This window comes from Telmatherina bonti (assembly GCF_933228915.1).
Source record: "Telmatherina bonti genome assembly, chromosome: 21".
Taxonomy (NCBI): domain Eukaryota; kingdom Metazoa; phylum Chordata; class Actinopteri; order Atheriniformes; family Telmatherinidae; genus Telmatherina; species Telmatherina bonti.
In genome coordinates, this window is record NC_136630.1 from 5,059,604 (window position 1) to 5,082,451 (window position 22,848).

At 41.4% G+C, this 22,848-nt stretch overlaps 1 protein-coding gene across 1 annotated transcript; it reads right to left on the reverse strand.

The window, feature by feature from the left end:
- Positions 1-927: 927 nt before the first annotated feature.
- LOC306771837 (S-adenosylmethionine synthase-like) lies at positions 928-21,661 on the reverse strand (the record flags this gene model as incomplete). Its single annotated transcript, XM_079261159.1, has 9 exons — positions 21,557-21,661; positions 17,773-17,850; positions 11,542-11,664; positions 11,308-11,420; positions 8,593-8,736; positions 7,441-7,659; positions 2,404-2,586; positions 1,160-1,293; positions 928-1,030 (listed from the first exon to the last, which is right to left on the reverse strand). Exons 1-9 carry the CDS (start codon positions 21,645-21,647, stop codon positions 928-930), a joined length of 1,188 nt encoding a protein of 395 aa, XP_079117285.1. The 5' UTR covers positions 21,648-21,661.
- Positions 21,662-22,848: the final 1,187 nt, after the last annotated feature.

Genomic DNA, 22,848 nt, shown 5'->3' on the forward strand with positions numbered 1-22,848 from the left:
ATTAAAAAACAGATTTTTTTTTTTCCCCTCATTTTAGTTTTTATTTAAAGTTGCGATGAGAAAAAAGAAGCTTGTCTACAGAAGCGTTCACTCTTCAGATCATCCAGTTCGTTTTGACATCACAGCTCATCTTTTGAGTCTGTAAAAATACAGTTTTAACATCTATGAAGCTTAAAATGCTCTTTTAATCTGCGTTCCTCTGCTGAACCAAGCATTGGTCAAGTTAACTGAAATGGCTGACGATGTGCGAGTGGTTTCAAAGTTTTGATGCGAGTTTACACAGCAGATAACTCTAAAATGTTTCCTTATGTGATGTCATAGATCCATTTGGATGTGATTAAAACCCTTCCAGTTTAGTGTCATTCCTCTGACGGGAGCCCGGAATATGTCGTCTCCATCGGAAAGATCGCTCAAACATCCTGATGAATGATGAAATAAAACGTTAGCTCATGTTTAGGGATGATCTTCTTCACTGGTTTATCGATTTTGTTCAACTCTTAATGTTTTGGAGCGAGTCGTGCCAAATTCAGACTGTGATTTGTATCATTTATTCACTGCATCACTGGTAAAAGATGTGAATTATTCCTAAGACATGATCATGATTTGTGAACATGGTGGTTTTCTTTTGGTCGTTGATCTTAAAGCTGAAGAGTGAAAAACTGCCTGCAGGTTGTTTCATTATACTGCAGCTGTTAGCGGTTGGCACGCAGGGGTCAGGAAACCCCTTACCTTCCAAAACAGCTGACTTCTCTGAATCACATTTTTACGTAACGACGCTGAAAGTGTCAGGTTATGAAACCACGACTCGTCCAGCAACCCCACCCTAACCCATCCCTCCCTCCATCCCCTCACATGACCACCAACAGCTGCCTCAGTCTTACAGGAGTCATTATGTCAATAAATCACACGCACGCACACACGCACACATTAGAAGTTCAGGTTCTTTGGGATTTCCCAGGGAAAGTCCTTCCTGCCGAAGTGTCCGTAACAGGCTGTCTTCTGGTAGATCGGTCTCTTCAGGTCCAGATCTCTGCAGAACAACCGGACGATAAAGAAAACATTCATGCATACTACTGGACACGACGTGTGTGTGAGTGCTGCGTGACACACACTTCTGCAAACAACAAGGTAGATGCAGGAAGCATCACGTGATCCTGACCTGACAATGACACCGGGTCTGAGATCAAAGTTTTTATTAACGATCTGCAGCAGCTCCTTCTCGCTGAGCTGAGAGGAGCCGTAGGTGAACAGGGAGATGGACAGGGGGTGGGCGACTCCAATCGCGTACGCCACCTGGAAACCAAGACGTAGACCAGGACTTACAGAGGAACTGCAACTCACATCATGGACGTGTGCCTTGTTCAGACAGGAGAAGGATTTTGTGTATTGATACGCCCCCAGATATCAGTGTGCTGTCCATAGACCGTATATGAAAGATGGACGGAGCCTCCAGCAGTAAAAAGTGAAACCTTTACGGAAGTGCATAAAACTGCAGTTTCCCCTTCATCCTCTAGGGGCTGCTAAACAGAGTAAATCCCCATAGACTCCCATGTTAAAAAGACCAACTTCACAGCAGAAATAAACATGTTTACAGCCTGGTTAAAAAATCCATTTAAGGTTTAAGAGGTCAGGTTTACCTTCATGACAACTGTGGGGGGAGTGAAGTTTTTTCTAATTTGCCCATTTAAAGTAATTTAATCTCGAAGTTCGTCATATTTAGGGGCGTGTCCTTTTGATTGACAGGTACCCGATCTCCCGCTTCAAGTAAAAAGAACGTAGAACAACCGCAGTTTTTAGCTGGTTAACAACGTGACTTAGCTTTAGCCCGCTTACCTCCGTTAGCTGGTTAGCTCCTGTTATGTCCGGGTTAGCTCTGTTAGCTTTTAGCAACAGAAAGCTCGGAGTTCGCTTGATGTCAATCATCCGCCATGACACTCACAGCCCCCTCTCAGCTCCACCTCTTCGCCCATATTTGTATTTTCCGGGCAAGACGACACGCATGCCCCTGCCATGATGGCGATGGTAGGAACCGCCCACCGAGCTTCAATTCAGCTCTTCAGAAACCTACGGGTGACGTCACGGAGGCTCCGCCCATCTTTTTATATACAGTCTATGGCTCCGTCATCAGTCCTCGTGCTGGGACGCCTAGTTCAGGAGTCTCTGCAGGCTCATCAAGTCAAACGTTTTACAGATGGTTTTGTGACTTTTTGCAGCCTCATGACTTCAAGAAGCAAAATTTTTAAGCTTTTTAGAAACTAAAACTTTGATGTTAAGTGTTTGTTTAGGATTGACTAGAGAATATGATGCTGATGTTGGCTATATTCGTGTAAATCCATCCTGCTTCAAACCCCGACAGAAAATCTGGATCAGACATCAACATGCTTTGTGCACTTGCAAGCTCACCTGCACCAGCACCCTCCTGCACAGTTTGGCCTTCACCAGAGACTTGGCTACCCAGCGGGCAGCGTAGGCAGCTGAGCGGTCCACCTTTGTGTAGTCCTTTCCAGAGAAAGCCCCGCCCCCATGGGCCCCCCAGCCGCCATATGTGTCGACAATGATTTTCCTGCCAGTCACTCCTGCGTCCCCCTGATGAAGACATGTGATCAAGGCCGGTTTAGCCAATGGGGATTATGGGCACAGGCCCAGGGGCCACACCTATGTGGGACCCATGTGGGGCAAACACCAGCAGTTTGGACATAAACAAAATGTACATAAAAACCAGATAGTTACACCACAGTGTCCAGTGTGTTGCTACTCGTGCCATTGGCTGAGAGATGTTAGAAATCTCGTTTCACACGTCATCATTCACAATTTTCAGTGTTGCGGTGGGGAAGGGGGCCCTGGAACACTCTGGGCCCAGGGGCCTGTGCACTTGTATACATGTGACATACACAAATATACATGTATGTTTGATGTTGTAAGTGTTAAAACCCAAGGCACTGTGCTAGCTTTATGCTGGAATACAGCGGCACGTTATGACCATAGACTGTATATAAAAGATGGGCGGAGCCTCCGTAACGTCACCCGTAGGTTTCTGAAGAGCTGAATTGAAGCTCGGTGGGCAGTTCCTACCATCACCATCTTGGCAGGGGCATGCGTGTCGTCTCACCCGGAAAATACAAATATGGGCAAAGAGGTGGAGCTGAGAGGGGGGCTGTGAGCATCATGGTGGATGATTGACATTGAGCGAACTCCGAGCTGCCTGTAGCTAAGAGCTAACCGAGCTAACCCGGAGATAACAGGAGCTAACCAGCTAACGGAGGTAAGCAGGCTAAAGCTAAGTCACGTTGCTAACCGGCTAAAAAACGCGGTTGTTCTATGTTCTTCTGACTTGAAGCGGGAGATCAAGTACCTGTTAATCAAAAAGACACGCCCCTAAATATGCCGAACTTCAAGATTAAATTACTTTTAAACGGGCGAGTTAGAAAAAAATTCACTCCCCCCACAGTTGTCATGAAGATAAACCTGACCTATTAAACCTAAAATGGATTTTTTTAACCAGGCTGTAAACATGTTTATTTTTGCTAAAGTTGCAGCCCCTAGCGACGGGGGGGGGGGGGGCGACTGCAGTTTTATGCACTTCAGCATCACTTTTTTACCACCGAAGGCTCCGTCCATCTTTCATATATGGTCTATGGTTATAACACTAAACTGGCAAAAGACTGAAATTTGCCCTGTAGAAATGAATGGGATTCTGCCAAAACCAAGCCCACTTCAGAACTCTGGCATACGTTGGGACAGAAACATCATTCAGTTTAAACAGGTCATGGACAGTAACATTTCTACAAACTGAAAAAAAAACTTATTCAGACAAATTCTCAAACAGACTCACATTTTTGTGTACAAAGTGTACATCAAACCGTAGACATTTTTCTCTTCTTTCATCTGATGCAGACATAATAGCGACTGGCCTCACGGTTTTCTCTTAAATTGCGTCAGAGTGCAGAGAATCCCTCCACCGACTCTCACTGCCACCCGTTAGTTTGACCTTTCCTCTCATACGAGGAGGCGGCGGGTCTTTGACGTAAAAACATCAGTAGAAGCATAAAACTCATATCTTTGGTCCAGCAGACGTTGCTGCTGCTCACAGATAAACAAGCTTTTTTAAACAACTTTGAGTTTTTCAAAAGAGTAATTCCTGAAAGGTGTTTAAATCACCATAGCAACCACGTACACAGCTGCTCTTTCTAGCTCTGAATCCATCATGCGTGCTCCCAGATTGATTCTATTCTATCATTTAGCAGACGCTTTTATCCAAAGTGACTTACAATGAGTGAGAACAACACAAGCAGGAAATCAAACAGTAGAGGACATCGTAGGAAGGTGCTGGTGGACTGTCCAGTTGGACGCAGGTCCTTCAATGAAGTGCTACAGGCTTTTTGTTTTTTTACTCCGTTTCCACCCCATAATATCACCTATGTTAAAATACAAAGAATTAATACAAAGAACTGGCCTAAGTTCTCCAACTTTCCAATAAATATGACTATACTAAGGGTTATTCTCAATTCTCCCCTTTCCCTCTTCCACTTAGTCTATCCCTCCATTTTGCGCATTAATGTGGGGGGAAGGGGTGTCCCAATTCTGGGATGATGACAACAGCATCTTGGAAAACGATCACTTGTCGCCTCTGTTTGCGTAGCAGCTATAGTGCTGCAGCTTGATGACGTCGTCACAGTGTAGTGGTGTCCCATTTCTTAGGGGAACATTTTCACCACTTGACACTTACCCCTCCACTGGGGGGCCGAGGGCTAGGGCTAGGGCTAGGGCTAGGGGAAGGGATAAAGATAGAATTGAGACTTAGCCTAAGTGTTGAAGTTCTCCTTGAAGAGCTGAGTCTTCAGCTTGCTCTTAAAAGTAGACAGGGACTCTGCAGAGTGGACAGAGTTTGGGAGATCATTCCACCATCGTGGAACAACAGAGTAAATTAGTCTGGCTGGTGATTTAGTCCCACACATTGGTGGTAATATGAGGCGTCTTTCACTGGTGGAACGTAGCTGTGGAGAGGGAGTGTAGGTCTGGATTAGGGAGTGAAGGTAGACGGGAGCCGTTTCAGTTATCTTTTTGTAAGCCAGAAGCAAAGCTTCAAATTTGATGCGTGCTGCGACTGGAAGCCAGTGAAGAGCGATTAGCAACGGAGTGACATGAACTCGTTTGGGTTGGTTGAAAACCAGACACACTGCGGTGTTCTGGATCATCTGCAGAGGTTTAACAGAGCATGCAGGCAGACCTGCCAGTAGGGAACTGCAGTAATCGATGCGTGAGATGACCAGAGCCTGAACCAACAGCTGAGTCATGTGTTTTGTCAGGTACGTCTGATTCTCTTGATGTTGTAGAGACCATATCGGCAGGTACAGGCAACCGAGGCAACATGGACTTTAAAGGTGAACTGGTCATCCACCATGACCCCAAGATTCCGGGCAGCAGACGTAGGAACAAGTGTGACAGAGTCAAGCTTCACACTTCATTGGAAGGAAAGGATTGGCTGGACAGACAATGAGCTCTGTCTTGGACAGACTGAGCTGAAGGTGGCGATCCTTCATCCATGCAGAGATATCAGCAAGGCAAGCTGATATTCTCATTGGGACGGTTGTGTCATCCAGAGGAAAGAAGAGGAAAAGTTGAGTGTCATCAGCGCAACAGTGATAGGAGAAGCCATGAAAGTTTATGACTGCACCAAGTGAGGAGGTGTATAGTGAGAAGAGAAGAGGGCCCAGCAATAGTCTATCTTGGCAGCCTTTATGTTGGATGTGAAGAGTTTAAGTCGGTACTCTGACAAGTCAGTGAGTTCATTAGATTTCCACCACTTTCTTTCTGCTGCCCTGAGACCTGCTCTGTGACGTCTTAGAACCTCAGTGAGCCATGGACTGGGTGGAATCTGACTGGCTGGTTTAGACAGCAGAGGACAGAGTTTGTCCAGACAGGAGGCAAGAGAGTGTTTCTGTAGCCTCACTAACAGACAGTAAGGAGAAGTCTGAGTCAGAGGGGAGGGTAGAGTTAACCTCATCAGACAGTTGTGTGGGGCTTAGAAATCTCAGGTTTCTGCGGTAGGAAACCGTCCTCAGAGCCTCTTGAGTGCCATGACAGAGAAGGGCTGAGAATTTGACCAGGAAGTGGTCTGAAATGTGCAGCAGGGTGACTGACAGATCAGCTGTGGACCAGTTTCTGGTCAGGACCAAGTCAAGAGCATTGCCAGCTTTGTGTGTTGGAGGAGTCTGGACTAGTCTGAGACTGAATGAGTTGACCAGGTTCAAAAAGTCATTGGCCTGAGTTTTGCCAGTGTGAATATTTAAGTCTCCCATGAAAATTAGCGGTATGCCATTATCAGGTATGTCAGAGAGTAACATGTCCATCTCAGAGATAAAGTCTTTCATATTGCCTCCTGGAGGGCCAGAATGTATGCATTGGTAGGTGCAGAAACCTTTATTCCATGATATGGCGAGTAGGAAGCCATGGAACAGAGAGAGGTAAAGTTCCACTTTTTAGGAAGCAGGACGCCTGTTCCACCTCCTCGTACAGCAGGAGCAACTTGATCATGGAAGTTATCATTTATTCTTTGCAAGATAAATTTATTCTGAATTTATTTTAGTTAACAGTGTTTCTTTTTTTTTTTTTTTTAAATTTTATTAAAACAATTTGAGTAAAAATTAGTGTAATTTAATGGTAAATTTGTAAACAAACATTTCTGCAGGATTAAGTCACTTTTGGTTAATTATCCTTTAGTAAAAAAAAAAAAAAAAGAATCAACTCTGAGCTGCAACCTTTCTTTTCTGAAATATGTCAATTACAACATATAAAATTTAATGATTTGAGTTGCTGGAAACAGACGTTTATGAATTCAAACTACCGTAAGTAGATAATTTAACTAAAATGCCTACAAAAGAATGACTAATTCCAGAAAGAGAAAAAGAATAATAAAATAATATTTTAGAAGAAATTTCTGTGATAAAACTAAATTATGAAACGAACTGCTGAGTGAATGTTGCCTCCAAAGCTGAAAATATATTTGCTTTGTAAACTGGTGTTTGTGTGAAACATGCTGGTTGTCTGGTTGTAACATCGGGTCACCACTGGGGAGCGCACCAGCAAACCAAGGCTGCACAGAAATAAATTTGCAAAAAAGAAAAAAGTGATCAAGAAAATTTAAAAAAAAAAAAAAAGGTCAGTATATGGTTTGTGTTGAAAAGAAAGCAAAACAAAACAGCAGCTTTGTTATTTGGATGGTACTTAAGGCCACGAAACCAGGTAATGTGGAACATCTGGTCAGTTTTACCACACATCTACTTTTACACGTTAATCTATGGTCCAAATACATGTATAATGTGCCAAACAGCTATCATATGGATAGAAATAACTGATTAAGCCAACATTAAATATCATGGACATGAAATAAAAGTAAATAAGCCACATTTAGGTCTTTCAGGCCCCTGAACAGATTCCTACCTGTGGTCCACCAATCACAAACCGTCCGCTGGGCTGCAGGTGATAGACGGTGTTCTCATCCAGGTATTTTGCAGGAACCACAGCTCTGATGACCTTCTCCTTCAGGACCTTCTTCTGCTCCTCCAGGCTCACGTTGTCGTCGTGCTGCACTGAGATCACCACAGTGTGGACTCTCTTGGGAATCACTGCACCATTTTCCTGGGTGTAATGAACAGTCACCTGGACAAGGATGCAGCAAGTTATCATATTTCTAGTCCCTGCTTTTAATTTTCAATGCAAAATCAATGTTAAGGCATGCAAATGACACATTTTTAGCTGGAACATGTAGCGTACGTGTTCATTGAAGCTCAAAATATCCTCCTTATGTTTCAGAATTCCTCTTTTCACATTCAAGCTTCTGCAAACTGAGAGTTTGGGAGTGCCGCATGTGCCGTGAGCTCAGAAGATCAAGACAAAATGATACCTCGGAAGCATTGCTGGAAGTCTTAAAGGAAGGCGTCTCCCTGCTCAGATGTCGAATACCAGTGTGCACTGGTTTGTGTCTGCTGGTAAGCATATTCTGAAGGTCACCGTCGCGCTTTCTAATGAGTCAAGTGTTCAATAGAAACTCTACATTTCTGCAGACTGGACTTCCTGTTGAGTAAACTACTGATCAAAACATTTCTGCCGTTGAAACTTTCATTCAGATCCAATAAACCAAAAACTACTGAATCTCATCCATTTTAGTTGATCTGAAACATTTTCATATAAATCCTGCATCATTTTACTGGATTTTATTCTGGATAAGAAAAGAAGAAAGTGGATCGAGTCCAGAGGTCGGATTTCTACCAGGCTACGTTTGTTCATCACTAACAGTCAAATCATTCATATAAAATATAACAAAAGGTTCATTTTGTTCCTACTAAATTGTGTTATCTATCTAAAAGTAACTTAATTTCAACATTAGACTTTATTATGCAGAGTAAATAGAACAAAAACTCATCTTATTTTATTTATTAAAACATTAGTCTTTTATTGCAGCAAGAAATATTAAGAAAAACCATAAAAATTAGATGTTTATTGACACTTTTAATGCAGAAAACAGAGTTTTTCCTCTACATGTGAAAGGGATAACCTTCCATTACTGTGTTTTCGTTTTTGTTTTTGTCCCACCTGGGTCTTGGAGTCCGGACGGAGCCAGGGAACCGTCCCGTTTCGTCGCAGTTCGGCCATCTTAGCATTGAGTTTGTGTGCGAGGACTATGGTGAGGGGCATGCACTCGTCAGTCTCGTCGGTGGCGTATCCAAACATCAGACCCTGTTTACAGCACGACAACAGTTGTCTTAGTTTGACTGAAAGACTGAAAGGTCCTACCCTGAGCAAAAGTTTCTATTAAAACTGCGACTTAATACTTGAAGTTTACTTCTATACACTATGTTCAGGATAGTTTGGTAAAAGTATACTTAGCTGATACTAAAATGTATAAAGAAAAGTGTCAGACTGCTGTTGGTACTTTACACTTTAAGTACATTAAGACTATTTTTAAGACTTTACTTTTACCTTTTTTTTGACAAGAAACAACTTCAGTTCTCAGTTTGTTTCTATTTTTACAAACAGATGCACTTTTTCTTTCACCGTTTTTAAGCAAAGAAAGACTTGATCCTGGAGAGACAATTCTTACATTTTTACAAGCGAATGTCTACGTTTTACCTTCACTTTTCCATTTCTTAGAATTTCTTTTTTTTTTTTGAGACGCTCATCTTGAATGTGCGTTTTCATCTATAAGGCGGGTATTTGAAAATACATTGTATGGTGTGTTTACAAGTGCTATATAAATATATTCAACTTTTTTTTTAACATTCTAGGATTTTGTAAATACGTTACTGTCCAGTTTACATACAGTATGAGTTCACTTTAAAAAGTATAGAAGAACATAAGTATTTAAATAGCATGTTAAAAGTAGTATGCTACAAGTATACTTAGTAAACTATTATAAATAAATGAGTGAAAAGTGTATTTCTAAATTAATAAAAGTATACTTAGTTTACTTCAATAAACTAAAATGTGGACCAGAATTATGTACTATATATATACTACACTAATAGTATGTACTAATATATATATATATATATATATATATATATATATATATATATATATATATATATATATTTATATATATACTAGTAGTATGTACACTAGTAGTATGTTGAGTAGAGTGTACTTGTTTTATACTTGAAAATGTACTTCTGTAAACCTGAAATTACCTTAGGAAGTAATAATGTTTCAAATTAGTTTGAGGAAGTTTTAAGTTTGTATACTTTGTGGCACACTACTAATATACAGTATGTTCTGGAGTATACTTTGTATATTTATACTCAAGTGTACTTACTAAAATAAAATACTTACCAAGTGTACTACTTTCTGCTAAGGGTAAAAATATGAAGTTTAAATTAAGTCCAAGACATCAAATGTAGATCATAAAATAAATAATACCAAATTACCTCGAGTAAATTCTACTAAGATTATCTGGATACTCATTGATAAGTCCTTATATTTTAAATTTTATTTAGAAATATTATGAAGTCAAGCTAAATATGATGGTCTCTGTTGTAAAATAAAACATTATATTCCTGTAACTGCACTACTCGCCCTCTATTTAAACCACATAATAATTACTGGAATAGCTTCTGGTGCAACATCCCACCACAAGTCCACTTTCTCATCACTGTGGTCTTCGCTGGTTTTCTGGGTTGGATTTACTTCATAATACCTGTTTTATGCACTAAATCTTTCATTTAAAAAAACCTGAAGACTGTACGAGCTTGTTCCAGTTTTCAGTTCTCAGCATGAGAACAATCCCAGAAAAAATGTCCCATTAAAGGGGAAAAAGTGGACTGAGGACACGTTTACATCAGCCTTTCTGATCCGAATCCGAGTCCGTTTGCTGGGAAAGTCTCTTCCTTTGGGGAACCAAACAAATTCTGATTCGGATTAAAGAAGCAGACTGAGTCTGCCTCCAAACGCAGGTCTCGGTTAGTTTCTAGCAGACCAAATACAGGAAGCGGACTACAAAAACAAGTCCATTCCTGCATGTGCCGTAGCATTGCATTGTGGGTAAATCCATAGCGATGGCGTTAAGGGTCCTCTGCCTCGTCTGGTGTTCATACTGCGTCCATTGTTGCAGTGGATTTCTGCAGTATACTTGCATAAGACACAATAAAAACCAAGAACAGCCATAGTTTGGTCTCCATGTTTAACTGGCAGGTGGAGGAAACAGTTTTCTTCTTCACGCCGGTCTGGTCCTCTCTTCTGCTAAATACTAGTGCAGCGCCCCCTCTGGTGGGAATGGGGATATATTATTCTAATGGTTTGGCTGGTTTGACCAAAGTGCAGCGTGAACACGATCTCGGTCCGCATGGATACACCCCCCTACAGCTGAGCCAAGTCCCCAACCAGACAGAATCTAGCGGACTGTCCTGATGTGAATGCATCCTTAAAGTATCTGCAGGGGGACTGCAGATCTGGAATGAGTTTGATGAACGTGAAGTCCATCTTCACCTGAAAAATATGGCTAAAAGTTCCTACAAATGGAGCTGCAAACCATGGAACAGCTGATTGATAGTACATTGAATATTTTATTACATTCCAGCCTCCTTGTGGTCCTTGAATGGACTAAACAGCGAAGAAAATGGATGCATATTATATAAAATATGCACATTAAAAACTGCTGCGGGTATGCTCGGGTCCCAGCTCATACAAGAATGTAACTCACATTGAGTCTAATGTGTAAATAACAGTTTGGGAACACAGGTGTGTGTGTGTGTTGTGTGTGTGTGTGAGACAGAATAAAGTAAAATAAAGTCAGAATTGAAGAGTGCAGGCAACCTGGTCTCCAGCTCCAATGTTGCTTTCCACGCGATCGACGTGAACTCCCTGTGCGATGTCAGGAGACTGCTGCTCAAGGGCCACCAGGACGTTACAGGTCTTATAGTCAAAGCCTGGATGCACAGAGGAACACACAAGAACAGTTCGGTTAGTTTAAGAGCTACAGAAAGTCATGTAGGTTTATTAATAAGCTGAAGTTGAAAGCTGAAAACGTACACGACAGATTGCACCCACCTTTATCTGAGCTGTCATAACCGATGAGCTTGATGACGTCTCTCACCTCCTTCTGGTAATCTACACATGCTCGTGATGTGATCTCTCCGCAGAGCAGCACCATTCCCGTCTTACACACCGTCTCTGTCACACACACACACAGAGCACACACACTGATTTTTAACTTTTCTAAACTGCTTTGGTCACAAATGTGGCAGACAGACAGAAAATCCACCAAGAAACAGAATGGGACCCCACAATCAGCTGATGATTGGTATTTAAAAGAAGGTGAAATATTAACTGGAAGACAACTAGATTTGAATAGATGTCAAGTGGCAGCTGAACTCCAAGATAAATCAGAAGATGTCTCCACCTGCCATTGTCACACCCACCGTTACCTCATGGGCACGCCCAGGAAGTGGCATAAGCCAACCCTCCCTATTCCTCCAGGAGAACAAAGGAAACCGCTGTCAGGTATAAAATGGACTCTTCAGTCCTAATGTTCATTTTCTTGAAATAATTCATGGTGATTAAAATATGTTTGTGTTAAAATAAATCTGACTGATGTTTGCTTCCCTGAAGACGGTGTAAAAAGCAAGCTGAGGGGATGTTTAATGACACGAAGTCTTCCACCAGGCCATCCAGTCCTACCAGTATTTAGAATGAAATGGAACTGAGTGGTTTTTAACCCACTAATGTCAGACTGAATTTACTTGTCATATGTTGAGCAGCTCATTGATTCAATTTTATTACACTTTTGAAGAACTTATTATATATACTGTAGTTCCATGTTGACATGAAATATCACACAGTTGCTGCACATCATGATGAGAATCTCCTGTTCCACCTCATCATGATGAGAATCTCCGGTTCCACCTCATCATGATGAGAATCTCCTGTTCCACCTCATCATGATGAGAATCTCCTGTTCCACCTCATCATGATGAGAATCTTCCGTTCCACCTCATCATGATGAGAATCTCCTGTTCCACCTCATCACCATGAGAATCTTCTGTTCCACCTCATCATGATGAGAATCTTCTGTTCCACCTCATCATGATGAGAACCTCCCGTTCCACCTCATCATGAAGAGAATCTTCTGTTCCATCACATCATGATGAGAATCTTCTGTTCAATCACATCATGATGAGAATCTCCCGTTCCATCACATCATGATGAGAATCTCCCGTTCCACCTCATCATAATGAGAATCTTCCGTTCCATCTCATCATGATGAGAATCTCCCGTTCCCACCACATCATGATGAGAATCTCCCGTTCCACCTCATCATGATGAGAATCTTCTGTTCCACCTCATCATGATGAGAATCTTCTGTTCCACCTCATCATGATGAGAATCTTCTGTTCCACCTCATCATGATGAGAATCTTCTGTTCCACCTCATCATGATGAGAATCTTCTGTTCCACCTCATCATGATGAGAATCTTCTGTTCCACCTCATCATAATGAGAATCTTCCGTTCCATCTCATCATGAGAATCTCCCGTTCCACCTCATCATGATGAGAATCTCCCGTTCCACCTCATCATGATGAGAATCTTCTGTTCCACCTCATCATGATGAGAATCTTCTGTTCCACCTCATCATGATGAGAATCTTCTGTTCCACCTCATCATGATGAGAATCTTCTGTTCCACCTCATCATGATGAGAATCTTCTGTTCCACCTCATTATGATGAGAATCTCCCATTCCACCTCATCATGATGAGAACCTCCTGTTCCACCTCATCATGATGAGAACCTCCCGTTCCACCTCATCATGATGAGAATCTTCTGTTCCATCACATCATGATGAGAATCTTCTGTTCCATCACATCATGATGAGAATCTCCCGTTCCACCTCATCATGATGAGAATCTTCCGTTCCATCTCATCATGATGAGAATCTCCCGTTCTTACCTCATCATGATGAGAATCTCCCGTTCTACCTCATCATGATGAGAATCTTCTGTTCCATCACATCATGATGAGAATCTCCCGTTCCACCTCATCATAATGAGAATCTTCCGTTCCATCTCATCATGATGAGAACCTCCTGTTCCACCTCATCATGATGAGAATCTCCCGTTCTACCTCATCATGATGAGAATCTTCTGTTCCACCTCATCATAATGAGAATCTTCCGTTCCATCTCATCATGATGAGAATCTCCCGTTCTACCTCATCATGATGAGAATCTTCTGTTCCATCACATCATGATGAGAATCTCCCGTTCCATCACATCATGATGAGAATCTCCCGTTCCACCTCATCATGATGAGAACCTCCTGTTCCACCTCATCATGATGAGAACCTCCTGTTCCACCTCATCATAATGAGAATCTCCCGTTCCATCACATCATGATGAGAATCTCCCGTTCCATCTCATCATGATGAGAATCTCCCGTTCTACCTCATCATGATGAGAATCTTCTGTTCCATCACATCATGATGAGAATCTCCTGTTCCACCTCATCATAATGAGAATCTTCCGTTCCATCTCATCATGATGAGAATCTCCCGTTCCACCTCATCATGATGAGAATCTCCCGTTCCACCTCATCATGATGAGAATCTTCTGTTCCACCTCATCATGATGAGAATCTCCCGTTCCACCTCATCATGATGAGAATTTTCCGTTCCACCTCATCATGATGAGAATTTTCCATTCCACCTCATCATGATGAAAATCTCCTGTTCCACCTCATCATGAAGAGAATCTCCCGATCCACCTCATCATGATGAGAATCTCCCGTTCCACCTCATCACCATGAGAATCTCCCATTCCACCTCATCACCATGAGAATCTCACATTCCACCTCATCACCATGAGAATCTTCCGTTCCATCTCATCATGATGAGAATATCCCGTTCCACCTCATCATGATGAGAATCTCCAGTTCCACCTCATCATGATGAGAATCTCCAGTTCCACCTCATCATGATGAGAATCTCCAGTTCCACCTCATCATGATGAGAATCTCCAGTTCCACCTAATCATGATGAGAATTTACTGTGCCATCACATCATGATGAGAATCTCCCGTTCCACCTCATCATGATGAGAATCTCCCGTTCCACCTCATCATGATGAGAATCTCCAGTTCCACCTCATCATGATGAGAATCTCCAGTTCCACCTAATCATGATGAGAATTTACTGTGCCATCACATCATGATGAGAATCTCCCGTTCCACCTCATCATGATGAGAATCTCCCGTTCCACCTCATCATGATGAGAATCTCCCGTTCCACCTCATCATGATGAGAATCTCCCGTTCCACCACATCACCATGAGAATCTCATGTTCCACCTCATCACCATGAGAATCTCATGTTCCACCACATCACCATGAGAATCTCATGTTCCACCTCATCCCAAACCTGCTTAGTTGGATATAGATCTGGTGACTGTGGAGACCGTTGGAGTACTGTCATGGTGGAAATGGTTAGAGCTTTGTGACATGGTGCAGAGAGGCGTATAATCCAGGTAAAGTAAAACTTCTTGGTCCTTGGGGTCCCGAGCCCTGGTATCACAGTGGTATCACTTAGACAAATTTTTCTTTCAAACTTTAACTCTGCACTGTTCTCTCTTCTCTTCTTTCTTTTTTTCTCTTTTTCTTTCTTCTCTACCTTCCCCTTCCCTGCCAGGTTCAGCATTGCCATATCAGGACTGATGATTATAGTAAAAATAATAATAAAAATATTCCGATTATCATGGGCAGCCATATAAGACATGTCTCTCTTGGTAGAGTAAATTGTCTGGCTAAATATGGCACACAGACTCCCATTCTGTATGCTACAATGCTGGACAGGACAGGGTAAAATAAAATGGAAAGTCCTGCCATGTTTTTGGTTCTACCTGTGCATTTAGGACAGGTAGGTAGTTTTCACTAAGAGGGTCATCCATTTAGCTAGTTTAGTGACTGGAACAACTGGTGGACAGGACTTATTTTATGGCACCTGGATTATACGCCTCTGATGGTGTATCTTCCTTCCGGAAGTTTCCATCATCAGCTGCTACACTGTGCTCATAAAGGTCAGCCGCAATAATCAGGTAGGTTGTGGAGGTTAAACCAGGTTATGTTTGTACCAAGCAGCAAACTGGAGGTTAAAAGTGAAGCCTATGTGGACGTGCTAAAAACTGCAGTTCCCCTCTCATCCTCTAGGGGCTCCAAAACAGAGTAAATCCCTATAGACTCCCATGTTAAAAAGACCAACTTCAGCAGAAATAAACATGTTTGCAGCCTGGTTCAAAAATCCCTTTTTGGTTTAATAGGTCAGGTTTACCTCCATTACAACTGTGGGGAGAGTGAATTTTTTTCTAACTCGCCCGTTTAAAAGTAATTAAATCTCAAAATTCTGCATATTTAGGGGCGTGTCCTTTTGATTGACAGGTACCCAATTTCCCGCTTCAAGTCAGAAGAACGTAGAACAACTGCGGTATTTAGCCGGTTAACAACGTGACTTAGCTTTAGCCAGCTTACCTCCATTAACTGGTTAGCTCCTGTTATCTCCAGGTTAGCTCGGTTAGCCCTTAGCTACAGGCAGCTCGGAGTTCGCTCGATGTCAATCATCCACCATGACGCTCACAGCCCCCCTCTCAGCTCCACCTATTTGCCCATATTTGTATTTTCCGGGCGAGACGACACGCATGCCCCTGCCAAGATGGCGATGGTAGGAACTGCCCACCGAGCTTCAATTCAGCTCTTCAGAAACCTACGGGTTACGTCACGGAGGCTCCGTCCATCTTTTATATACAGTCTACAAGCACAAACCATAGACATGTATATATGATGTCTATGACACAAACGCAGTTTTTAGCTAACAGCATGAGAGTGTGAACCCGCTTATCTTTGTTAGCCTGTTCGCTCAGGGTTAGTTTGGTTAGCTCTTAGCTACAGGCAGGTCGGACTTTAATAAATGTCAATCATCGACCATGACGCTCACAGCCCCCCTCTCAGCTCCACCTCTTTGCCCATATTTGTATTTTCCAGGCGAGACGACACGCATGCCCCTGCCAAGATGGCGATGGTAGGAACCGCCCACGAGCTTCAATTCAGCGCTTCAGAAACTTCCATTGAACCGTCTGTGGTTGGTAACTCAGTTTTTGTTCTTATTCGTTTTCCTTTAATATCCAAATAGGCCTATGTATCTTATTATTTTCATATGTTTGTAAAAAATTGTTTACCCTGACTTGCTGTCATCCATGTTTGTATGTGTCTGTAAATGTTCTTAGCGTTGATCCTGACGGCAGGATGGATCCATGTTGTCATGATGTTTCCAGCAGATTCTGATCCTATCATGTGAATGTGGAGCTGAACTGGAGACTCATCAGACCAGCAACATTTCTCCATCTTCTATTGTCCAGTTCTGGTGAGTCTGTGTGAATTGTAGCCTCAGTTTCCTGACAGGAGGGAAACGCTGTGGTCTTCTGCTGCTGGAGACCATCTGCTTCCAGGCTGGACGTGTTCAGAGATGATGTTCTGCAGATGTTGGTTGGAACCAGTTCTTATTGGACTTCCTATTTTCTTTCTATCATCTCCAACCAGTCTCCACTGATCTCTGAAAAATTTTCTTCTTCAAACTGCTCTAAACCCTGGAGATGGTTTTGTAAAAGAATAACAACCATGCTGCGTTCAAAGTCACTTAAATCTTCTTTCTACCTCTTTCTGATGCTCAGTAAATCTTCTTCATCATGCCTACATGACTAAATGCACCGAGATGCTGCCATGTGATTGGCTGGTTAGATATTTAAACAGGTGAACTATGACCTTTTATTTTATTCTAACAGTTCCATATAGATATTACCCATAATGCTATTCAGTAGTATTTCAGCCCCAATCCTCTGTGTTTGATATATTTCCCAGACAAATATCAGCTCTCTTTCTTCTTCAGGGTACAGAAACCCGATCATAACCCATTTTCCTGAGTCAGCCATGCTGGAGCAGAGAGACGTTCTGTAAAACATGCAGAGTAGCGGAAATCTGAACACCACATGGATAATCAGGTGTGTTGCAGCAAGCAACGTAGCCTGGAGGGATGAGAAGCAGCTGGAAAGGTCTGATAAGCTCACTTATTCCTAACTTTAGTTTCCATTTCTCAGTATTTATCACTTCAGGGTGTTTTAAGACTTCACAGTTTCTTCTGATATGGTGCAAAACACAACAGATAAACAAGAAAACCAGACATTACAGTAACTCTCACATCCACGTTGCGTGGATACGATGCTTCGCTCTGCTGGACATCACTCACCACAAGCTACTTTAGCATCAGGGTCTTGCTTCAGGTGGGCATCCAGCACAGCATCGCTGATCTGGTCACAGATCTTATCTGGAAGGCAAGAAAATGCATCAACATCTGCACGTGTGGCGAGTTGTGACCTCCTGCAGTAGGCCTGGAAATATCTCCTTTCACAGAACGACACATCGTCCCTGATGAGGCTATGAATAGTTTGGTGTGATGAGTGTAAACCGGAGTCACATACTGGAATTACTTCCACTCACATATTGTACTTTTACTTCACTGCTGTTGATAAAATATGACTAAAAAAATCAATGATATTTTGTTTCACTCTTAATACCTTAATATATAAATGTTTTTCTAATCAGCAGCTCATGAGTATTTCACTCATCTTTGCAGCAAAAAACTAAACTAAAATTAAATACTTTTGGCACTTTTGTGTTTTTACTTTGTGTTTTAATTTTAACTTGTAGCCTCATTAAGATGGAAGATTTTTGTCACTTATTCAAACTGAACTGATAATTTAAAGATTATTACAAACTAAGATGTTTTTCCACTGAACAAAATATTCATATGACGTAACTTATTATGCAAATCAACAGATAATCAACTACAATCTTACAATATCTGCCTTTTGGGGGGTTTTCCACTATGTGAGTTAACCTGAATGTATCCAATGCAAAAAAAACAAAAAAAACAAAAATAAAAAACACCCACAGCTTTAACAGAGGAACAAAACAGTCTGAGATGTTCCCACGTCTCACCCAGAGAAAATAAAATATGTTTACAAAACGCTGAATGATTTAGGGATGAAAATCATTTCTGATTGTCGCTTTTAAATGTTTTCACATGAATAAAATGGCCACCTGTTGTCAGGAGCAACAAGCATCCCCAGTTCAGACTCTTCCTATGAAGCCAGGTTGCAGTGAGCTCTGCTAGATGGTATTTTCACTTCTTAATTTCACTTCTTTCTTAGTTTATTATATGTTTGAGATTAAATCTATTATGTTGTTGAGATTGTGCTGAATTTATTCTATTTTATTTAATATTTAGAGACTAAGTTTTTGTTTTCTACATGTCCATGTAAAATGAATGTAGGACTGGAAGAGGCTGAAAGCCCCTCCATGGGGGGAAACGAGCTGCTTGGCGTTTTCGCATTCAGACTGCTTTTCTAGTCGTTTCTGTGACAGACCGTGGTGGATATTCACGTCAGTAATGCCGTTCAGCAAATTTCTGACAACCGTTTTAAGAAGCTGAAAACATGTGACTTTTAACACAAGCTGATGGAAACTTTTATTTTAATTTGTTTTTATTGGTTGTTTCTTTAATTATCATATTGTTTTAATTGCTCCTTCCTTGTCTGTTATGTGTTTTATTTAGTTTTAGTTGTAGTTTAGATTGTAAAGCATGACACAAATAAATGACATTGACCTTCAGATTTTTGCCGTTTCTGAACTCGTCTCCAGTCACATGAACTCCTTTTTGGTTTTGGACTACGCTGGAGTAACACCATGATTTAAAATATATTTTATTTATTGTACGTGAGCCTGGATCTGCTTGTTTCGGACACTTCGTTATCATCTTTTTCTTTATTCAAACAGCTTAAATTCCTTTTGGTTGTTTGTTCAGATAAACACAAAGTTATCTTGTAAAAACTATGATTCCTGCAGTAAGTTACCTGGACATTTTATGGGGGCTTTTAGGTGATTGCTGACTTTTATCTGATGATCAAGTTTATACCTGATTGCTAATTAGACTAAATTTTAGAAATATGAGTTTCTCTTTAAACCATGTGATTCTCACTTCATCTTTAAACTTTAAGAGTTTAGCCACCATTTTTTAAATTTTGATTAATTTCATGCTAAAGCGAAACATCCCGCAGCATGATGCTGCCGCCGCCGTGCTTCACAGTGAGTGGGGGAGGACATCATTAGGCAGATGTGTTGGAGTTTTACAGCATGCAGCGTTTTTCTTATTGTCCATAAAGTTGTTTTAGTCTCATCTGATCATATTTCAGGAATTTTCATGTTTTGTTTTTTTATTTCTTTTCATTAAAAACATAATTTTTGTTTTATTTTGTTTTATTCCTGAAGCAGCGGCTGCTGTTTTTCCACTGTGGGCCGGAAGAAGTCTTCTCCAGCTGTTTAAGGTTACCTCTGACTCTTTACCTGGTCTGAGAGTTTGGTGTTCTGCTCTTATCTGACAGGTTTGTTGTGGCGTAACATTCCCTCCACTGTTTAAGGACCAACTACGAGGGATGTTCATGCAGGTTTTGGTTTACTTTTTATTCCAACACTAATCTTAGATCTGATTTTAGAGCTTCTTTATTCTCCATGTGCTCATGACTAGCAGCAGGTTTTTATAACATTTTAGATACTAAGATTATGTGACATCTAAAGGTAATCATTTATTATTGTTATATAAATATTTCTTTACTTACACTTTCAGTTGAATGACACTTATTAAGTTTATGATTAATTGTCATTTATTTAAAAAAAAACATTCATCTCAGAGGAGAAAAGATGAACCAGATTTGGCCACCAGTTGGGGCAGGTAAATCAAATTCAGTTAATTTATTACAAATACAGTTAAATGAGCTTCATCACATGACAATAAAACTAATAAAAACTCATAAACCTAATCCCCTGTTCAGATATTCCTGCCAAACTTTTAACAGATTTTAAAATCTTACAATTAAAAATGAATAAAGTATAAATGAATTGACCATACTGAAGCATTAAAATCCTTTTTTATTTCCTCGTGTTTTTAGATTCCAGGAAGTTTATTCCTCTCCTAAATGTCCAAACGCAGAGCTTGGTTGAGGAATTCTGCTCTTTCTTTGAACGTCGACTTTGATGATCATGTCTTCAGTGATGCGGATGCCGTATTGTTGCCTCCCTTCTGATTGTTCTATATTCACATACCACAGCGTGTCTGTTTGTATCTCCACCAGCTTCATGCACCACGTTACTATTTTATCTACATATTTGACATTAATGTCGCTTTTTCTTCCTTAGCAGGGACACCTGACTTAGTGATGATGCTTTTCTCTCCTCTGCAGCTCCAACGACGGTCACCCTTCCTAAACCTGCTTCTCACTGAGGTTTTCTCTCCTGCTGAAAGAAATTCTTTCCCTTTTTACCGTCTCCTCGTGCAGGTCAAGATGGGGAATACACTCCATCGTTTCCTTAGGAAGGCAGGTAATTATTTTATGAACCGACTTATATGAACATAGTTATTATTGAACCAATGTTGATCATGTCATGGATTAGTTTTGATTAGACTAAAATAAAAACTTCACCATGATTCGACACAAACCAGTAAAGCTGCATTAAACTGAAAAGCAGCTGAAACAACAGAAAAACAGACATGTTTGAGAAACAAAAACATTTCTGTGTGATTAAACATTTACTGAAGTCAACTTCTGGAATTTATGGACCTTCATGTGCCAGTTTAGGATTTACACCCGAGATGCAGCTTGCATGTTTTCTTACTACTTTTTCTGTAGTAACTGAAGATTATTTGCAGTTTGAACTGCTTTGCTTTAGTGTCACAAGTTGCTTGATTGAAAGTAAAAAATAACAATGAAATAATCTTTTTCCAGGTCACATGGGCGCCCTGAGGATGCACGGTCTGCACAGCACAAGTCCGCTGGAGAAATCCCCAAACTGGTGCACGGCTGGATTCTGCACATTCCTCAAAATCATCAATGATCACTGAAGCATGAACGTGTTTCACAGGTTAAGCACAGCTCCTCAGAGGAAGAGCTGCACCGAGAGGGGGGTCCCGTACTCACCAGGGTGTCCCTCTCCCACCGATTCAGAGGTAAACATGAAGGACCCTTCATGAGGAGCTTGGTCGTAGTTGTTGTCCACCGAGCCATTCATCTTTATCCCTCTGAGAGTCGATCCGACAGCGAAGGAGTGACGACTGAGGAAGGAGAAGCCGCTGTGGCACCAGATGAGTTCTTATCCAAACAGTGTGGAAGAGTTGTGGGTCTCACGGGGCAGCCGGATGGTCCTGCACTATTTAAGGCAAAGACAACATGGGGGGCTGGGCGCCATGTGAAGCAGTGGATTAGACCATTCAGACACAGAGAAAGGGTGGTGGGATTGCTTTTTACTTGCGTTTAACTGTTCCTCTGCTGAACACTCCCACTGTGCCAAAAAGAAAAACTGAGCTTGAGTTCAACAAATCCAACAGCAGGGCAGCACCGGTGTCATGAAAGGGTTACTTTCAAGCTCCTCCACGCATTCATTCATGCCTGCTCTGTGTGTCTCTTATACCTGCGGGGCCCCTGGGGTCTGGCAGCGTGCACACGGAGCTGCTGACATGACATGAAGGAGATAATGAAGATGTAATGAAAGCATGTGAGATTACATGCCTTTGATGCCAAAACTTGTAAAAACAGTGTAGGCTCACGTGTTTATGTGGAATGAGCGACTTCTGAGCACCACACATACTTCTGTACTATCTGGTTGCAGCTTGTACCGTCGTTACAGAGGAGCAAAGAGTGTTGCAGCAGGGAAACATGGAAAATCTGCCGGATTCTGGCTCAAGAGGTCCAGAGCTGCTGATGTCATTCTAAAACATGCTGGGAGTCATCGCTAAGAGGCTGAAACAGGAGTAATTTGCTCTTTTCTCTCGGTTCTTGCAGCTCAGTGCTGGACTTTATGATCCTGTATCAACAGGAAAAAGTTCAGCTTCTCAATCATTTAGAGCTAAATTGGAATTTTTCTAATGAAAAATGTTGCACATTTGTTTGTTCACATGATTTAACCCTTTAAGGTCCTGGTCTACCATTTGGTAGAGGTAATAAACCTGCCTGGGCCGTAAAACCCAAACTACCGTATTTTCCGGACTATAAGGCACACTTTTGTTTTTTTTTTTTACATATGAGGTGTTCCTGTAACAAACAATCTGGAGCGACTTGTATATGAAAAATATATGTACATATATGTATATGTATGTAGGGTGGTATGTATGTGTATATGCGTGTATGCATTTATCTCTTTCTCTATCTTTCTCTGTTCTCTTTCTGTCTCTCTTCTGTCCTCTCCGGTCTGGTCCAGCAGCATAAACTCTATA